Here is a 20,874-nt window from a genome sequence, read left to right on the forward strand (position 1 = left end):
CTTTTCATTTCAATAATATAGATAATAAAATTATTCATTCAAATATTAAGTGTATCCCAACCCAAACTACCATCCCATTTCACACCACACCCACCCCACCTTAACCCTAACTTATTTTCATCCAAAAATGGTCACAACTACTTCCACAACATTGTCAACACACTCTCCAAATTCTCACACCTCATTCCATACCCATGAATGTTGGCCGCCACAGCACCTCCTCTCCGACCCAGGGCCTTTCCTGTAATTGTCGGGCCCCGAGGCAAATTTCCTAAATTAGGCTCCGGTGAAATCAAAATAAATGCAAAATTCTATAGTATATTATGGGACCTATTGCTAACTTAAAACTAGCATTTAAATAACAACCAAATTTATTATAAAAAGGATTTATATTATAAAATAACAAAACCAAAGATTTAATCATAGAGTTAAGGAACTTGTGCCAAGTGTGGCAGTGCAGATTAAGATATCGGCATAATTGACTAAAGATTTATTATCAACTAAAATTAAACAAAAATATACATATAAATTAAAATACGACTTTCTATCCCTTTTAAAGTAGATTTAGAATGAAAGAATTGTAAAATGTAGTAATATCTTTGCAAAGTTTTTGTACAAAAATAAGACAACGACGTGAATGTTTTATAGACACTCATTTATAAAATTCATCAAATCCCACGTCATTTTTAAGAAAATAAATCCCAAATTTAACTATTTTAGATTTTGTCTTCAAAAAATTTACATCAAATCCCATACCATTGGATCTGGGCTGAAATGATGCCCCTTATGGTCTTGGGCTTGAGGCGAGGGCCTCATTTGCCTTGCCCCAGGACCGGCCATGCTCCAACCACATGCAAATCTATCTATTTTACACACAGAACCAAACTCATGTTCTTGATATTGAATTGTTACTGGAGGTGGTGGTCAAGTACAAAAGGAAGGCATTGGCTTTGGAAAAAGAGAGGCGAAGATGGTGCTATTGGAAAAATGGCAATGGAGAACAAAAGCCAAGATGAAATAGGGATGAAAATAATAAGTATATCAATGAAAGTTTGAACACGAAATTAATCTCTCTATTCTCAAACGTTATTTGCCTCCTTTCCAATGCTTTTAAGGATTTTCGGCAAATAATTCGTAGGATTAAACAAGGCTTTTAGGAAGAACGCCAAAAGCAAAAATTATTCTTCACAATGAACAAATGAGAAGATAGTCAATGAATATGTGATTATTTCTCTCTTTTGGATGAAGAGTTGGGAATAGATTACAATGTAATTTAATTATAATTTTCTTGTACTTGGTTCACCTATTTATAGGTTTAAACAAGTTTCCACGAAATGGTGCAAAAACTAGGATGAAAGCCACCATTTTTGAATGAAAATGAGTCAAAAACTGACCAAACGGTCATTTTTCTATAACCATGCGATCGTATGGCATGGTTAGTGTCAACAACCCCCTTCAATTCTCTGAGGGGGGGGGGGGGGGAAGGGTCATACAACTGCATGAGCTTAATTCATGTTGTCACATGGTTAAGCGATCCCCCCCTTTTTTTTCATTTCTTCTTCAATTTAACTCATCCATTCACACGATTTTGAACAACAAATTCCAACAGGTCCCTCATAGTTGTAGTGGCAATTTATTACGAAACTTGACAGTGAGTGGTGGGAAGTCGTGATTGGCGATGTCTGTCGTTTACTGAGGTTGTTAGCGATAGTGGATGTATGGGTGGATGAAGAGTGATTGTAATATGAGGTTGGGTCACTGCAAGGTTAGGAAGAGTTTGGGCGGCGTTTTTTTGTGGCTAGGACTTTGTGTAATTTGTGACTATGACCATAAATGTATATAGTTGTGATCATGACCTGATTTATGAAATTATGAGTTGCAAATGTGACCACCTGAATTTTGAGAAAAAAAATTCACAAGTTTGTTAATATTGAAAATATAACTTGAAACCTTTGTTGTTATGTAATTTTTCCTTAAATTAATTTGGATATTATTAACCTAAATACTAGATGTGATTAAATAGAACACAATTTATCAAATGTTTAATACATAATTATCGATTTAAGCTAGGTGTGTCGATTTTAGTATTAATCAGTTGTTCTTGCCATGTTAAGGATGTAGAGCCTTTCCATGATAAGCAGGGGTGGAGCTATGTCGTGGATTTGGTTGATGGCACGTAGTTCTATCATGATGGAAGAGAAAGGAAGAATAATCACGATCGTTATTGAAGATCATGATGTACGAACATAGAGCTCTATCATGAATGTAGTTAAGGTGTGGAGCCTAGTCATGATGTATGAACTTAAAGATCTACCACGATTCTAGTCCAAGGCGCAAAACCTACTATCCTTTTCAAAATGAATGAGCCAAATCACAATGATGACAAAGCTTGACTATAATAATATTGAAGAGCATAATCATGGGTAGGAGCGAGGAGGACGATCAAATGTTGGCTACGATGACATGGATCCCAAGACTAACAGTTTGAAATTTAGTAAAAACACGAGTACTATAGGTGTTGTAGGATAGTGCTATGACCATTTTACTAGAAAATCAATTGGTACCCTATGATAGCATATTAATCCTTTTATGATATTCAACCACAATAATTTGAGTGACATAAACATGAGTTTGAAAGCGATATTGTGGCATCCCATCAATCCCTCCCTGAATATGATACGCTTGTGGTCTAACTTATAACCCTAATTCTAATACTACTTGTTGAGATGAACTTCAACCATCTTACGTGAAAATCAAAGAGTCTACAGTGAGGACAAACTAAATATAGTTTGACAATCTATATTATTCAATAAACCAACCCATTAGTTTAATATGGACATTGTCGTTCCCCAATAATAGGAAATATATGTTTATACAATAGGGGTTCCATAAAATAACTTTAATGGTAAATTTAATAATTTTAAGAGGAGAAAAAGTGTCATTATAGTCCATTACTTTAGATAGTATTTCTATAATTTTCTATAAACTAAAATAAGAAGAAAAAGCATAGGAAGACGACGAAAATGTTTACATTATTTTAGAAGAGGTTGAATACCAGGAATTGTTAAACGATCATCGGATTATGAGCTTGGATAACTCTAATTACCAACTTTTCGCTTTTGAGTAAGTTCTCCAAACTATTTTCCCCAACCGATGTTGATGTCTAAATCCTCAATTCCTCAATTGTGGGTTGCAAGTTTGTTGTACATTTGGTGTGATAATAGATCGTCTAATATGTGCGTGTATCTCGATATCTCAATATTGATATTTTTTAATTTTATTTTATTTTTTAAATGACAGCATGAGGTATAAACGCGTGAAAGATTGGTTGACTCGTCCTATGCTATTCGTGCGGGTAATGGAAACAACTGATTTCCAAGTGGAGCACTTCTCCCATAGAAAACATTGAAATAGCCGATAAAAAAGTCACATGATTGGTACGTAATAAATGACCTGCGGATATAATTGTCCTAAAACAATACCCCACCATTCAAAAAACAAAGAGATTGACATTTTCAACTGCGTACATCTGAACCCTTTCACATGGAGACACCTCTCGTGGGTTTGAATGTACAAACCCCCTACATGTACAGAAAATTTCCTTACAGAAGCTGTATAGAATACACACATGTAGGGGTGGGTGAGTTATTTTTTTTCAATATTTTATTTCACATGGGTCCACTTCATGTTAGTGTCTGTAAGATTTCTGTACAGCATCTTTCTGTACAACCGGATTTTTCCTCGAATGTAAGCCGGAAAAAGTGGAATGGAGGGAGATTTTTTTGGGATAGGGTTAATTTCACAAACGGTCACTGAAATTTAAAACTTTCAGTAACGGTCACTTAAGTATTGTGACGCTTTCAAAAATGGTCACTGAAGTTTAAAAATTTTTGAACTACTTTTGCGACAATTTTTCGACCACTTCTGACCACTAATACCACCGGATTTTGATACCGTTGGAAAGTCTATAATGCCCTCTTCAATTACAACAAAAAATCTCTCCCAAACTCTAAAGGATTCGGCCGGAATAAACCCACAAAATTGGCTACCCGAAAAGGCAAAAATCTGCCCAAATTTTCAGATTTTTGGTGGACTTTTGCGGCAATTTTTCGACAACTTCCGACCACCAAAATAGCCAAATTTTGATACCGTTGGAAAGTCCACAATGTCCTCTTTAATTAGCATCCTAAATCTCCCCAAACTCCAAAGGATTCGACCGGAATAAACTCACAAAGTTGGCATCCCAGATTTTTGCCTTTTTGGGATGCCGACTTTGCGGGTTTATTCCGGCCGAATCTTTTGGAGTTTGGGGGAGATTTTGGATGGTCATTGAAGAGGACATTGTGGGCTTTCCAACAGTATCAAAATCCGACGATCTTGGTGGTCGAAAGTCTCTGGAAAATTGCCGTAAAAGTCGTCCAAAAATCTGAAAATCTAGGCAGATTTTCAGATTTTTTGGGGCGACATTTGTGGTGATTTTTCGGTCGAATTCCTTGGTGTTACGGAGAGATTTTGAGTGGTAATTGAAGAGGACGTTATGGGTTTTCCAATGGTATCAAAATTCGATAGTATCGATGGTTGGAAGTAGTTGAAAAATTGCCGCAAATGTAATAAAAAAACTAAAAAAGTATTTTTCAATTTCAGTGACCATTTTAGAAGTTTTTTAAACTTCAGTGACCGTTTTTTAAAGCATCCCAATACTTAAGTGACCGTTACTGAAAGTTTTAAATTTCAGTGACCGTTTTATAATTTTTCTGTAAGTTCAGTACCGTTTGTGAAATTAACCCTTTTGGGATAATCAATATTCATTAGTCATTTTTTATGCAATCTTGATACAGTGACATGCTCAATAATAGAGTCAATAATAAAAGGAATATGTGTCAATACATGATTGGACAATTTGAAAATAAAATAAAATACAACATCCAATTTTGCGAGCATTATTGTTTTTTATGTGTCTATCACGTGACATGGGTTGTACAAAAAAGATGGTTGGACATATGGATACACTTTGGAAAGGTTGGGACTCGTGGAAGAATCTACCCAAAGAATAAATAATATAGATTGATTGAGAAAAATCCCTTGTTTGGTTTTGCTAAAATTTTAATAGATTTTGATAAAAATTAATAAAATGTATAGTTGATAATCTAATAAAACTTATGGATTCTATAAAATATGTGGTTAAAAGTAATCACTAACTTTGATTTAAATTTTTATCAAAAATTTCAACTAAACTAAACATGGACAATTATTATTTTTTGATTATAAATCGTGTGCCTTGAGTAAATAAGTATTTCTGTCAAATAAAATGAAAAATCGAAAAATAAAACTTTATCAATAAATATTAGATGAAAGTCAATCCAATTTTTTCCTCCTAAAGTGTTTCACAACTTGATCATATTATATGCACTATTTACATTAACAAGATAAGTTTGGGCGTGACCATTTAGTTCTGTATTTACTTCATTTACTTTTCTCCTTGTAGCAAGTGTTTCATTCAATTACAGGATTTGCACGGTCCAATATTCAATAGGAGATGAAGAAATTAAGGGATCCTTCAGAAGTGACAATGGACGTATTCGATCTTGACAGGCTCGACTCGACTGGATCCTTTGACTTGCAAGATTCATGTGTCAAGCCAAGCTGTTTATGAGACGACTCGCTTTATTTTATTTTTATTATTATTATTTTTAAAGAAATAAATAAAACAAGCCAAAAAATGAGCGATCCCATGCGTCCAAAATGAGTGTACTCCTAGGCTCGTGAACGTGAAAAAAAAAAATTGACCTCAACTTGATTCACGATATATTTCAATACGAGTCCAAATCATCCATGAATCAAGTCTGGAGGAACCAAGTCGACGAACGACTCAATCTATTTGCCATCGCTATGACCCTCCAATAAATTCTAAACACACGATTTCGAAGTGCATGGTCCTTCCCATATAGACCACTGCACATTACCATATTATTTTAGCATTGCGGCGCTGCCACGGCTCTTTGATGCTCTTAACTTGCTGTTAGCCACTCCCATATAAATGGAATTAGTACAATTTTATCAAAATAATTGGAAATAGAGATTGAAAGAGTAAATATTCCCCCGTTTCTCATTTGCATTAAAAATTGTACAGAATATTTATATTCATAACTTGATCAACAAGAATTGATTTTATATATACACTTTTCAAAATTAACTATAACAGTAACGATATCCACTTTTTAAAAATGATGCATGTATAAAGTATGAGAAGAATCGAGCTCTAAACACGAAACTTCAAAGTCAGAAAGATAATTAAAAATTAATTCAATAATAAGTTACGTTGGAAAAATGAGAACTCATAAATGTTGCCTTAGTTATTCACAAATTTGGAAATCAATTCGAGACAAGTATTTGGAGCTATTATAAATATTTTTTAACTTTGTATTGATAAAAAAAACAATTTTTTATATACAAGCTATTGTTAAAAAATATAGTATATATAGTGTTATTAGTAATATTGATTTTTTCCAGGAATAGAAGGAGAAATTTTTTTATTAGTCACCAATAATGAATAAACTATCCATTTGGAAATAAATTATAAAGGGTTTAGTTTATAAACTAAACAATGATGAACGATAAATAAGTAAGTAATACAGTGAGTGAATTGAAATGTTTGATTAAAAATAAAGTTTGAGCAATTATAATTATTACTGAATGAATAAAAGAAAAATAAAAGGCTGGGTTCGTCTTCGTTATCTCCTTCTCCAGTCCCCTGTCCCGTTCCTCTCTCGAAGCTTGCGCCCTCTTCACAAGCCCCCCCTTTTCCACCACACTACTATACCTCTATTTTAATACAAAAAATGTTAAACAAAAATCCGATTTACCAATAAAGCGATGCAAAAAACCAAGCAAAACCATGACTTTCGAGTTTCAACTAGCCCAGTTGCGATGATCCATTTTTCTTGAAACAATTGACCATCCAAAGTCAGTTCCCTAAAAAAACAACAAATCTTTTATGAATTAACTTTTAGCACAAATGGAAAGAGAACGTGATCGTGGCAAAGCTGAGACGGCAGCCGGCGGCACCGCTGCGGGAAAAATGAAGAGTTGGGAAGAATGGCAGCCGCAAGCTGATGGAGGAATGGACGAGCTCTTTGCTGTTTTGGGTTACAAAGTGAAATCTTCAGACATGGCGGCTGTAGCAAATAAGCTCGATCAGTTAGAGATGGCCATGGTCACCACTATGGAAGATGGAATTTCCCATCTTTCTACTGATACGATCCATTACAACCCGTCTGATCTCTCTGGGTGGGTCGAGAGCTTGTTGACTGAGCTCAGCAGTGCCAGTAATTTTGATGTGCTCCCACAACAAATTGGAGTTCGGGGTGAATCTTCCAGTAATCTTATTAGTTTCTCCAATGATAAGCCAATACAAAAGAACAGAAAAGTCATATATGATTATGATTTAAGAGCAATTCCTGGTGGGGCAATTTGTAGCAGTGGGAATGAAGAAGAGAATCCAAACCATGAACCAGACATTGGCATTAAGAGACACAGATTTTCTCCTGGAACTGAATTTCTTGATAATACTTCGTTAGCGGCAGCGCGGCCTGTGGTACTGGTCGATTCACAAGAAACAGGCGTTAGACTGGTGCACACTTTGATGGCTTGTGCCGAGGCTGTTCAAAGAGATAACATGAAGCTAGCAGATGCATTGGTGAAGCATGTTGGTATATTAGCAGTTTCTCAAGTCGGGCCCATGAGAAAAGTCGCCACCTATTTCGCAGAAGCTTTGGCCCGGAGGATTTACAAGATTTATCCACATGATTCCCTTGAATCCTCCTATTCCGATGTTCTTCAAATGCACTTTTACGAATCTTGTCCATATCTAAAATTCGCCCATTTCACTGCTAATCAGGCAATTCTTGAAGCCTTTGCAGGTGCTAATAGAGTCCATGTGATTGATTTCAGTTTGAAGCAGGGGATGCAATGGCCGGCACTGATGCAGGCTCTAGCTTTGCGACCCGGTGGTCCTCCCGAATTCAGGCTAACTGGAATTGAGCCACCGCAGCCCGATAACACTGATGCTCTGCTTCTGCAGCAAGTAGGATGGAAATTGGCTCAACTGGCTGAGACAGTTGGCGTGGAATTCAAATTCCGAGGCTTTGTATCCAAGTCACTGGTTGATCTTGATGCCAGTGTCATGGACATTAAGCCAGATAATGTGGAAGCTGTAGCAGTTAATTCGGTTTTCGAGTTTCACAGATTACTGGCCCGACCCGGTGGAATTAACAAAGTGCTGAATTCAATCAAAGCCATGAACCCTAAAATAGTGACTATAGTTGAGCAGGAGGCTAATCATAATGGAATTGTATTTTTGGACAGGTTTAACGAGTCATTACATTATTATTCGACGATGTTTGACTCGCTGGAGAGTTCCGGGTCGAATCAGCCCAACAGCGAGGACTTTGTGATGACCGAGGTGTACTTAGGGAGGCAGATATGCAACGTGGTAGCGTGCGAAGGACCGGATCGGGTCGAGCGACACGAGACGTTGTCTCAATGGCGGGGACGTATGAACTCAGCCGGGTTTGACCCGGTCCCCCTGGGCTCCAACGCGTTCAAGCAGGCGAGCATGTTACTGGCGCTGTTTGCCGGCGGAGATGGGTACAGGGTCGAGGAAAATGATGGGAGTCTCATGCTGGGATGGCACACACGGCCGCTCATCGCCACCTCCGCTTGGCAGCTGAAGCCCGCAGAGTAGATGAGTTGACTGGGTGAGTCAACTCCAACTGAGTCATGATTTTCATGGCGAATCGAACCAACTCAATCCCGCTGAAAAGAGTGCCACCTCTGAGTTGGTTTGATTGAGAAAGGGGTCCAAATTAAGTCAAATTATGTGTTTTTACTTTGACCTTTTACTTCTCCAAGTCAGCATTTTCTTTTCTTTTATTTAATTATAAACTCTTTTTTTTTTTTTTTTTTTTGGGTAAAGCTTAAGATGTCATTTTAAATATTTCCCTTTTTAGTTTTCTTGTACTGCTCTCTATGGTTAGTGTGGTTACTGAGTTTGTATCCGATGTTTGCTAGTAATTAAAATTAAAATTTTAATTTAAATCAAAATCAATAATTAAATTTAACTACATATTTCATGAGTTCTACAACTTGTCAACTATACATTTCATCCAAGTTATCAAAATTTATTAAAAATATAATTTTAATCCCACCAAAGAAGGACTTAAAAAAAAGCTGCAAGTGCTTACTAATGTCATTATCTAATAAAATGGCAAATTCATTTTATACACTTTTCATTAATAAATTTGAAAAAAAAAAGAGGAAAAAATTAATTGAATAATTTTGCTAATCTACAAAATACACACAAATTTTAATCTTTTTAAACTGTTGTCATCGTTATAAACTCTCAAGTAATCGAATCTTTCTCCAGCTTCTTTTGGAGTGATTATTCCAAAATGCTAAGAATTAATTAGTGTCAAGCAATTAACAACGTTAATTAGTGGCCTGCATGCCTTTTTCTTTGGAGTTAAAGCCAATGATAAACTTTGGAGCTTGGCCATGAGGATAAGATTACAATGCTTATCTAAACTCTGATTACAATTAGGTAAGTGGTCACTATTTTTCACCAAACATCATCCTTACTCCACTTGCAATAAATCCTTTAATGCTTTAAGTTAGTGTGGAAAACTGAATCGTCTAATAAATAGGTGTTTGTTATTGTTCAATTTATCTCAATAGGCCCTTGATTGGGTTCCATTAAAATAAGATTTCGGGGAAATATATTTTGAAATAGTGAATTTTTAGAGAATGTATAGTTCAAAAATAAGAAAAAAATTTTGAATTTACGTGTGACGTTATTTTAGGGGGAATATGTGATTAAAAATGAGTTTTGAGAAAATTGAGTCCAAATAAGAGCTAGATATGTCGTTATATACATGAAAAGATGAATTAATAATTGGAATAGCATAAAAAATAAAAAAGTAAAAAAAAATTCCCATCACAAGAAAATTGATATGAAAAACAGTAAATGACTTTAATGGGAACTCTTCCCATGTGCATGTACAATTATTTGTTCAAACAACAACTTAAAACCTTGAAATAATTGTTCCCATTTCTTACTTGGACAATTTGGGGTCCCTTAAAAATTAGTCACATGTTTGTTCAATGTTGTCCAGGCAGTCATAACCCTTTTGCCAATAAAAGAGGTATAATATTGATGGAATGTGGGCTACGGTCCACTGTTTGAGGACCCTTTGTTGCTTATCTCAAAACAAAACCCACATGTCACTTGCATGTGATATTGGACATGGGATATGAATACATATGCATAGAACTACCTAATAACAATTAGCGAATTTCTTGAAGGTTGAATTTCGTCTTGGTAAAAGATGGGATGTTTGGATTTTGGTAGTTGAAGAGTAAGATAGTTGAGGAGGTTCTTGAAAAGTGAACTTGCTTCAAACATATACGTATGCTAGGTACGTAACATTATTTTACGAGTAATGCTATTCGTAGTCGCTCACTGCGATAGTCGCCCTACGTGACATACACATATCAGGTGATTATTTGATACATTAATATGATAGTTTTTTATTCATTAATGTATCAAATAACCACCTACCATGTGTATGTCACGTAAGGCGACTGTCGTAGTGAGCGACTGCAAATAACATCATTCTTATTTTATACACAACAGTATCGTAGGCATGATTTTGGTTATACGTTACAAAACATGCCAATATAATTACTGTGGAATTTTTCAAGTTGAGTCGTTTCAAGTTTCTAACATTTTATGATGAGACCTCAAATTCTTATTAGCAGTAATGCACCTTGATTTCTTAAATGCTAGGCATGTTTTACTTCTCAAGTTAATTTCTTAAAAGCTCGAGAAGATATTTGCATGATGGTTCCATGTAGTCAAATGTTTTTTCTGAATGAGTGAATTCACAATATCTCGTTTCAGATAGAATTGGAATTGTGTCAACTTAGACCCCCCCCCCCTTGGTGGGGGGGGGGGGGGGGGGGGGAAGGGTCATACAACTGCATGAGCTTAATTCGTGCTGTCACATGGTTAAGCGATCCCCCCCCTTTTTTTCATTTCTTCTTCAATTTAACTCATCCATTCACATGATTTTGAACAACAAATTCCAACAGGTCCCTCATAGTTGTAGTGGCAATTTATTACGAAACTTGACAGTGAGTGGTGGGAAGTCGTGATTGGCGATGTTTGTCGTTTACTGAGGTTGTTAGCGATAGTGGATGTATGGGTGGATGAAGAGTGATTGTAATATGAGGTTGGGGCACTGCAAGGTTAGGAAGAGTTTGGGCGGCTTTTTTTTGTGACTAGGACTTTGTGTAATTTGTGACTATGACCATAAATGTATATAGTTGTGATCATGACCTGATTTATGAAATTATGAGTTGCAAATGTGACCACCTGAATTTTGAGAAAAAAAATTCACAAGTTTGTTAATATTGAAAATATAACTTGAAACCTTTGTTGTTATGTAATTTTTCCTTAAATTAATTTGGATATTATTAACCTAAATACTAGATGTGATTAAATAGAACACAATTTATCAAATGTTTAATACATAATTATCGATTTAAGCTAGGTGTGTCGATTTTAGTATTAATCAGTTGTTCTTGCCATGTTAAGGATGTAGAGCCTTTCCATGATAAGCAGGGGTGGAGCTATGTCGTGGATTTGGTTGATGGCACGTAGTTCTATCATGATGGAAGAGAAAGGAAGAATAATCACGATCGTTATTGAAGATCATGATGTACGAACATAGAGCTCTATCATGAATGTAGTTAAGGTGTGGAGCCTAGTCATGATGTATGAACTTAAAGATCTACCACGATTCTAGTCCAAGGCGCAAAACCTACTATCCTTTTCAAAATGAATGAGCCAAATCACAATGATGACAAAGCTTGACTATAATAATATTGAAGAGCATAATCATGGGTAGGAGCGAGGAGGACGATCAAATGTTGGCTACGATGACATGGATCCCAAGACTAACAGTTTGAAATTTAGTAAAAACACGAGTACTATAGGTGTTGTAGGATAGTGCTATGACCATTTTACTAGAAAATCAATTGGTACCCTATGATAGCATATTAATCCTTTTATGATATTCAACCACAATAATTTGAGTGACATAAACATGAGTTTGAAAGCGATATTGTGGCATCCCATCAATCCCTCCCTGAATATGATACGCTTGTGGTCTAACTTATAACCCTAATTCTAATACTACTTGTTGAGATGAACTTCAACCATCTTACGTGAAAATCAAAGAGTCTACAGTGAGGACAAACTAAATATAGTTTGACAATCTATATTATTCAATAAACCAACCCATTAGTTTAATATGGACATTGTCGTTCCCCAATAATAGGAAATATATGTTTATACAATAGGGGTTCCATAAAATAACTTTAATGGTAAATTTAATAATTTTAAGAGGAGAAAAAGTGTCATTATAGTCCATTACTTTAGATAGTATTTCTATAATTTTCTATAAACTAAAATAAGAAGAAAAAGCATAGGAAGACGACGAAAATGTTTACATTATTTTAGAAGAGGTTGAATACCAGGAATTGTTAAACGATCATCGGATTATGAGCTTGGATAACTCTAATTACCAACTTTTCGCTTTTGAGTAAGTTCTCCAAACTATTTTCCCCAACCGATGTTGATGTCTAAATCCTCAATTCCTCAATTGTGGGTTGCAAGTTTGTTGTACATTTGGTGTGATAATAGATCGTCTAATATGTGCGTGTATCTCGATATCTCAATATTGATATTTTTTAATTTTATTTTATTTTTTAAATGACAGCATGAGGTATAAACGCGTGAAAGATTGGTTGACTCGTCCTATGCTATTCGTGCGGGTAATGGAAACAACTGATTTCCAAGTGGAGCACTTCTCCCATAGAAAACATTGAAATAGCCGATAAAAAAGTCACATGATTGGTACGTAATAAATGACCTGCGGATATAATTGTCCTAAAACAATACCCCACCATTCAAAAAACAAAGAGATTGACATTTTCAACTGCGTACATCTGAACCCTTTCACATGGAGACACCTCTCGTGGGTTTGAATGTACAAACCCCCTACATGTACAGAAAATTTCCTTACAGAAGCTGTATAGAATACACACATGTAGGGGTGGGTGAGTTATTTTTTTTCAATATTTTATTTCACATGGGTCCACTTCATGTTAGTGTCTGTAAGATTTCTGTACAGCATCTTTCTGTACAACCGGATTTTTCCTCGAATGTAAGCCGGAAAAAGTGGAATGGAGGGAGATTTTTTTGGGATAGGGTTAATTTCACAAACGGTCACTGAAGTTTAAAACTTTCAGTAACGGTTACTTAAGTATTGTGACGCTTTCAAAAATGGTCACTGAAGTTTAAAAATTTTTGAGCTACTTTTGCGACAATTTTTCGACCACTTCCGACCACTAATACCACTGGATTTTGATACCGTTGGAAAGTCTATAATGCCCTCTTCAATTACAACAAAAAATCTCTCCCAAACTCTAAAGGATTCGGCCGGAATAAACCCACAAAATTGGCTACCCGAAAAGGCAAAAATCTGCCCAAATTTTCAGATTTTTGGTGGACTTTTGCGGCGATTTTTCGACAACTTCCGACCACCAAAATAGCCAAATTTTGATACCGTTAGAAAGTCCACAATGTCCTCTTTAATTAGCATCCTAAATCTCCCCAAACTCCAAAGGATTCGATCGGAATAAACTCACAAAGTTGGCATCCCAGATTTTTGCCTTTTTGGGATGCCGACTTTACGGGTTTATTCCGGCCGAATCTTTTGGAGTTTGGGGGAGATTTTGGATGGTCATTGAAGAGGATATTGTGGGCTTTCCAACGGTATCAAAATCCGACGATCTTGGTGGTCGAAAGTCTCTGGAAAATTGCCGTAAAAGTCGTCCAAAAATCTGAAAATCTAGGCAGATTTTCAGATTTTTTGGGCGCGACATTTGTGGTGATTTTTCGGTCGAATTCTTTGGTGTTACGGAGAGATTTTGAATGGTAATTGAAGAGGACGTTATGAGTTTTCCAATGGTATCAAAATTCGATAGTATCGATGGTTGGAAGTAGTTGAAAAATTGCCGCAAATGTAACAAAAAAACTAAAAAAGTATTTTTCAATTTCAGTGACCGTTTTAGAAGTTTTTTAAACTTCAGTGACCGTTTTTTAAAGCATCCCAATACTTAAGTGACCGTTACTGAAAGTTTTAAATTTCAGTGACCGTTTTGTAATTTTTCTGTAAGTTCAGTACCGTTTGTGAAATTAACCCTTTTGGGATAACCAAAATATTCATTAGTCATTTTTTTATGCAATCTTGATACAGTGACATGCTCAATAATAGAGTCAATAATAAAAGGAATATGTGTCAATACATGATTGGACAATTTGAAAATAAAATAAAATACAACATCCAATTTTGCGAGCATTATTGTTTTTTATGTGTCTATCACGTGACATGGGTTGTACAAAAAAGATGGTTGGACATATGGATACACTTTGGAAAGGTTGGGACTCGTGGAAGAATCTACCCAAAGAATAAATAATATAGATTGATTGAGAAAAATCCCTTGTTTGGTTTTGCTAAAATTTTAATAGATTTTGATAAAAATTAATAAAATGTATAGTTGATAATCTAATAAAACTTATGGATTCTATAAAATATGTGGTTAAAAGTAATCACTAACTTTGATTTAAATTTTTATCAAAAATTTCAACTAAACTAAACATGGACAATTATTATTTTTTGATTATAAATCGTGTGCCTTGAGTAAATAAGTATTTCTGTCAAATAAAATGAAAAATCGAAAAATAAAACTTTATCAATAAATATTAGATGAGCGTCAATCCAATTTTTTCCTCCTAAAGTGTTCCACAACTTGATCATATTATATGCACTATTTACATTAACAAGATAAGTTTGGGCGTGACCATTTAGTTCTGTATTTACTTCATTTACTTTTCTCCTTGTAGCAAGTGTTTCATTCAATTACAGGATTTGCACGGTCCAATATTCAATAGGAGATGAAGAAATTAAGGGATCCTTTAGAAGTGACAATGGACGTATTCGATCTTGACAGGCTCGACTCGACTGGATCCTTTGACTTGCAGGATTCATGTGTCAAGCCAAGCTGTTTATGAGACGACTCGCTTTATTTTATTTTTTTATTATTATTTTTAAAGAAATAAATAAAACAAGCCAAAAAATGAGCGATCCCATGCGTCCAAAATGAGTGTACTCCTAGGCTCGTGAACGTGAAAAAAAAAAAATTTGACCTCAACTTGATTCACGATATATTTCAATACGAGTCCAAATTGTCCATGAATCAAGTTTGGAGGAACCAGGCAATCTATTTGCCATCGCTATGACCCTCCAATAAATTCTAAACACACGATTTCGAAGTGCATGGTCCTTCCCATATAGACCACTGCACATTGCCATATTATTTTAGCATTGCGGCGCTGCCACGGCTCTTTGATGCTCTTAACTTGCTAGCCCACTCCCATATAAATGGAATTAGTACAATTTTATCAAAATAATTGGAAATAGAGATTGAAAGGGTAAATATTCGCCCGTTTCTCATTTGCATTAAAAATTGTACAGACTATTTATATTCAAAGCTTTATCAACAAAAATTGATTTTATATATACACTTTTCAAAATTAACTATAACAGTAACAATATCCACTTTTTAAAAATGATGCATGTATAAAGTATGAGTAGAATCGAGCTCTAAACACGAAACTTCAAAGTCAGAAAGATAATTAAAAATTAATTCAATAATAAGTTACGTTGGAAAAATGAGAACTCATATATGTCGCCTTAGTTATTCACAAATTTGGAAATCAATTCGAGACAAGTATTTGGAGCTATTATAAATATTTTTTAACTTTGTATTGATAAAAAAACAATTTTTTATATACAAGCTATTGTTAAAAAATATAGTATATATAGTGTTATTAGTAATATTGATTTTTTCCAGGAATAGAAGGAGAAAATTTTTTATTAGTCACCAATAATGAATAAACTATCCATTTGGAAATAAATTATAAAGAGTTTAGTTTATAAACTAAACAATGATGAACGATAAATAAGTAAGTAATACAGTGAGTGAATTGAAATGTTTGATTAAAAATAANTATATTCTCATTAATAAACTTGAAAATAAACCAATCATGTCAATTCTAACACAATATATTAAAGAAAAACTCAAAATAGTGAATTAAAATATGAGTTAGAGTCAATTAACTACATTATTGGTTGTAACAAATATTCCAGTCAAGAAACATATAAGTGAAAAAATCAAAATTAAAAGAAATTGACGTAGACATATCCCGTTCATTTAAACAAGAAGATGGAATGAATATATTCAACATTCATCTTCAACTCTCAGAGAGCCCAGAAATTTTGAAGTTTTAATCTTCAATAATTCCTTAATCTTTTCTTGATTTCTTCCCAAAAAGACGAATTTATGTTTTTTATTTTGATTTCTAGGATGTGGTAATGTATGTGGTATTGAATCTCCTTTTGTTTGACCTAAGTTTGCCTTTTATATAGCTTTTAATAAATTTTAAAGTAATAATAATGTTACTCCCTTCGTCCCATTTATATAAGTTGATTTTTTTTCTTATCTTATTTATATAGTTTCATTTCTTTATTGAGAAAATATTTGTTTTGTTCGTTTATTAATATGTTCTTATTTAATTTGCCTAGTTATAATCAAAATTTTCACTTAATCTTGAAATTGTACACAATTTAATTTACCTACTGCTTGGAATCAATCGAATACATACACATATTTCCCACTTCTTCTCGGAAAATATGGACAAAAACACATTCACATTTTTTAATCACCATTATTTACTACTCCAACAATAATTTAATCACCATTATTTACCACTAGTTGTTGATAATTAAATAAGGATAAATTTATTTGCAAAAATTGTTTTTTCAATAACATTAAATAAAATTTCTTAATCCGTGTAAAAAATAAAATTAGCCTATATAAATTAGACGAAGGAATATATAACACCAGTTGTGTTGAACATCAGTTTAGGTATCAAAATATCAATAGATCAAATGAATCATAATTCCTTGTATTTGAATGAACCCATAATTTAAGGCCAGTATAAAATAGCATTACTCATTTTGAAAAACCATGCCTTTGAAATACCATATTTGTCCTTGGTTTTGGGTATCGAAAGGTGGAGTCCCGATCTGAAATTGTGTCGATCAAGGTCTCGAAATGCATTCCAAACATACTTGCGATTTCCAAACGCATTACGCTACAACTTAGCGACCTTTGAGTGCATTTCGCTACCCTCCCATACATCAAAGCAGTATCAATCCGGGAACTTGATGAGGTTCGTGTGGAAGAACAGATGCTTACATACATGGAATGCTTGGATTGTAGACGTTCGAAGAAATTGGCATAATTTTCGTATATGGTGTCCGTTTTGGGCCTATAACCCCATTTCGAAAAGCTCGCGATAATTCTGAATGAACTCACAGCTTTGCTGTGATGTATGATGGATTCTGGCAGTTTGAATTCGTGGGGAAGAACAGACGCTTGTGTACATGGAACGTTTGGATTGTCGATGTTTGAAGAAATTGGCATAACTTTCGCATACGGTGTCCGTTTTGGGCCCATAACCCCATTTCGGAAAGCTTGCGACTGCAGTCTGAATTCGTGTGGAAGAATAGGTGCTTGTGTACATGGAATGCTTAAATTGTTGATGTTCGAAGAAATTGACATAACTTTCGCATACGGTGTCCATTTTGGGCCCATAATCCCATTTCAGAAAGCTCGCGATGATTCTGAATGAACTCATAGCTTTTTCATGATGTATGATGGATTTTGAAAGTTTGGAAGAATAGGCGCATGCCTACATGGAACGCTTGGATTGTCGACGTTTGAAGAAATTGGCATAACTTTCGCATACGGTGTCCGTTTTGAGCCCATAACCCCATTTCGAAAAGCTCGTGACTGCAGTTTGAATTTGTGTGGAAGAATAGGCTCTTGTGTATATGGAATGCTTGAATTGTTGACGTTCAAAAAAATTGGCATAACTTTCACATACGGTATCTGTTTGGGGCCCAAAACCTCATTTCGGAAAGCTCTTGATGATTCTGAATGAACTCACACCTTCGTTATGACATTTGATGGATTTTAGAAGTTTGAATTCATGTAAAAGAACTGGCACTGGCATACATGAAACGCTTGAATTGCCGATGTTCGAAAAAATTGGTGTAACTTTCACATACGGTGTCCGTTTTGGGCCCATAACCCCATTTCGGAAAGCTCATGATTGTAGTTTGAATTCATGTGGAAGAATAGGTGCTTGCGTATATGGAATGCTTGAATTGTCGACATTCGAAGAAATTGGCATAACTTTCGTATATGGTGTCTGTTTTGGGTTCATAACCCCATTTCGAAAAGTTCGCAACAGTAATTTGAATTCATGTGGAAGAATAGGCGCTTGCATACATGGAACGCTTGAATTGTTGACGTTCGAAGAAATTGACATAACTTTCGCATACGGTATTCATTTTGGGCCCATAACCCCATTTCGAAAAGATTGCAATGATTTTGAATGAACTCATAGCTTTGTGGCGAAGTTTGATGGATTTTGGATATTTGAAATTGTGTGAAAGAATAGGCACTTGTGTACATGGAATTCTAGGATTGTCGACGTTCGAAGAAATTGGCATAACTTTCGCATACGGCGTCCGTTTTGGGCCCATAACCTCATTTTGAAAAGCTCGTGACTACAGTTTGAATTTCTGTGGGAGAATAGGCTCTTGTGTACATGGAACAGTTGAATTGTCGACGTTTGAAGAAATTGGCATAACTTTCATATACGATGTCCGTTTGGGGCCCATAACCCCATTTCGAAAAGCTCGCATGATTCTGAATGAACTCACAGCTTCATCGTGACTTATGATGGATTTTGGCAGTTTGAATTCATGTCGAAGAATAGGCGCTCGCGTACATGGAACGCATGAATTGTTGAAGTTTGAAGAAATTGAGATAACTTTCGCATACGGTGTCCGTTTTGGGCCCATAACCCCCCACATTTTGGAAAGCTCGCAACGATTCTGGATGAACTTATAGCTTTACCATGATGTATGATGGATTTTGGAAGTTTGAATTCGTGTGGAAGAACTGGTGCTTGCATACATAGAACGATTGGATTGTCGACGTTCAAAAAAATTACGATAACTTTCGCATACGGTGTCCGTTTTGGGCCCATAACCTCATTTTAGAAAGCTCACAACTATAGTTTGAATTCTTGTGGAAGAATAGGCACTTACGTACATGGAACGCTTGAATTGTCGACGTTCGAAGAAATTGGTATAACTTTCGCATATAGTGTTCGTTTTAGGCCCATAACCCCATTTTGGAAAGCTCGCGACTGCATTTTGAATTCGTGTGGAAGAATAGGTGCCTGCATACATAAAACGCTTGAATTATCGACGTTCGAAGAAATTGGCATAACTTTTGCATATGGTGTATGTTTTGGGCCCATAACCCCATTTCGAAAAGTTCGCGATGATTTTGAGTGAACTCACAGCTTTGTCGTGATGTATGATGGATTTTGGTAGTTTGAATTTGAGTGAAAGAATAGGTGCTTGCATAAATGGAACGCTTGGATTGTTGACATTCGAGGAAATTGACATAACTTTTGCATACGGTGTCCGTTTTGGGCCCATAACCCCATTTCGAAAAGCTCGCGACTGTAGATTGAATTCGTACAGAAGAATAGGCTCTTGCATACATGGAACACTTGAATTGTTGACGTTCGAAGAAATTGGCATAAGGTGTCCGTTTGGGGCCCATTACCCTATTTCGGAAAGCTCACGTTGATTATGAATAAACTCACCGCTTCGTCGTGATGAATGATGGATTTTAGCAGTTTGAATTTGTGTGGAAGAACAGGAGCTTGCGTACATAGAACGCTTGAATTGTCGACGTTCGAAGAAATTAGCATAACTTACGGTATACGTTTTGGACCCATAACCCCCCACATTTCGAAAAGCTCACGCGGATTCTGAATGAACTAACAACTTTTCCATGATGTATGATGGATTTCGATAGCTTGAATTCGTGTGGAAGAACTGGCTCTTGCGTACATGGAATGCATGGATTGTCGACCTTCGAAGAAATTTACATAACTTTCGCATATGGTATCGGTTTTTGGCCCATAAACCCATTTCGGAAAGCTCACGACTGTAGTTTAAATTCGTAGGGAAGAATAGGTGCCTGAATACAAGGAACGCTTGAATTATCGACATTCTAAGAAATTGGCGCAACTTTCGCATACGGTGTCCTTTTTTGGCCCATAACCCCATTTCGGGAAGCTCACGACTGTAGTTTGAATTCGTGTGGAAGAATAGGTTCTTGCACACATGAAATGCTTGGATTGTCAATGTTCGAATAAATTGGTGTAACTTTCACGTACGGTGTCCATTTTGGGCCAATAGCCTTCCACATTTTGGAAAGCTCGTGACGATTCTGAATGAACTCACGGCTTCATCGTGACGTATGATGGATTTTGACAGTTTGAATTTGTGAGGAAGAACATGCGCTCGCGTAGATGGAACGCTTGGATTGTTGACGTTCGAAGAAATTGGTATAACTTTCGCATACGGTGTCCGTTTTTGGCCGATGACCCCATTTCGAAAAGCTCATGATTGTAATTTTAATTCATGTGGAATAATAGGCACTTGCGTACATGAAATGCTTGGATTATTGACGTTCGAATAAATTGGCGTAACTTTCCCATACGGTGCTCGTTTTGGGCCAAAAACCTCCCAC

At 35.6% G+C, this 20,874-nt stretch overlaps 1 protein-coding gene across 1 annotated transcript; it reads left to right on the top strand.

Annotated features, from left to right (window-relative positions):
- Positions 1–6,697: 6,697 nt before the first annotated feature.
- LOC111401198 (DELLA protein GAI-like) lies at positions 6,698–8,959 on the top strand. Its single transcript, XM_023028824.1, has one exon. It carries the CDS (start codon positions 7,016–7,018, stop codon positions 8,741–8,743), a length of 1,728 nt encoding a protein of 575 aa, XP_022884592.1. The 5' UTR covers positions 6,698–7,015; the 3' UTR covers positions 8,744–8,959.
- Positions 8,960–20,874: the final 11,915 nt, after the last annotated feature.

The sequence above is a fragment of the Olea europaea genome, chromosome 10 (assembly GCF_002742605.1).
Source record: "Olea europaea var. sylvestris chromosome 10, O_europaea_v1, whole genome shotgun sequence".
Lineage (NCBI taxonomy): Eukaryota > Viridiplantae > Streptophyta > Magnoliopsida > Lamiales > Oleaceae > Olea > Olea europaea.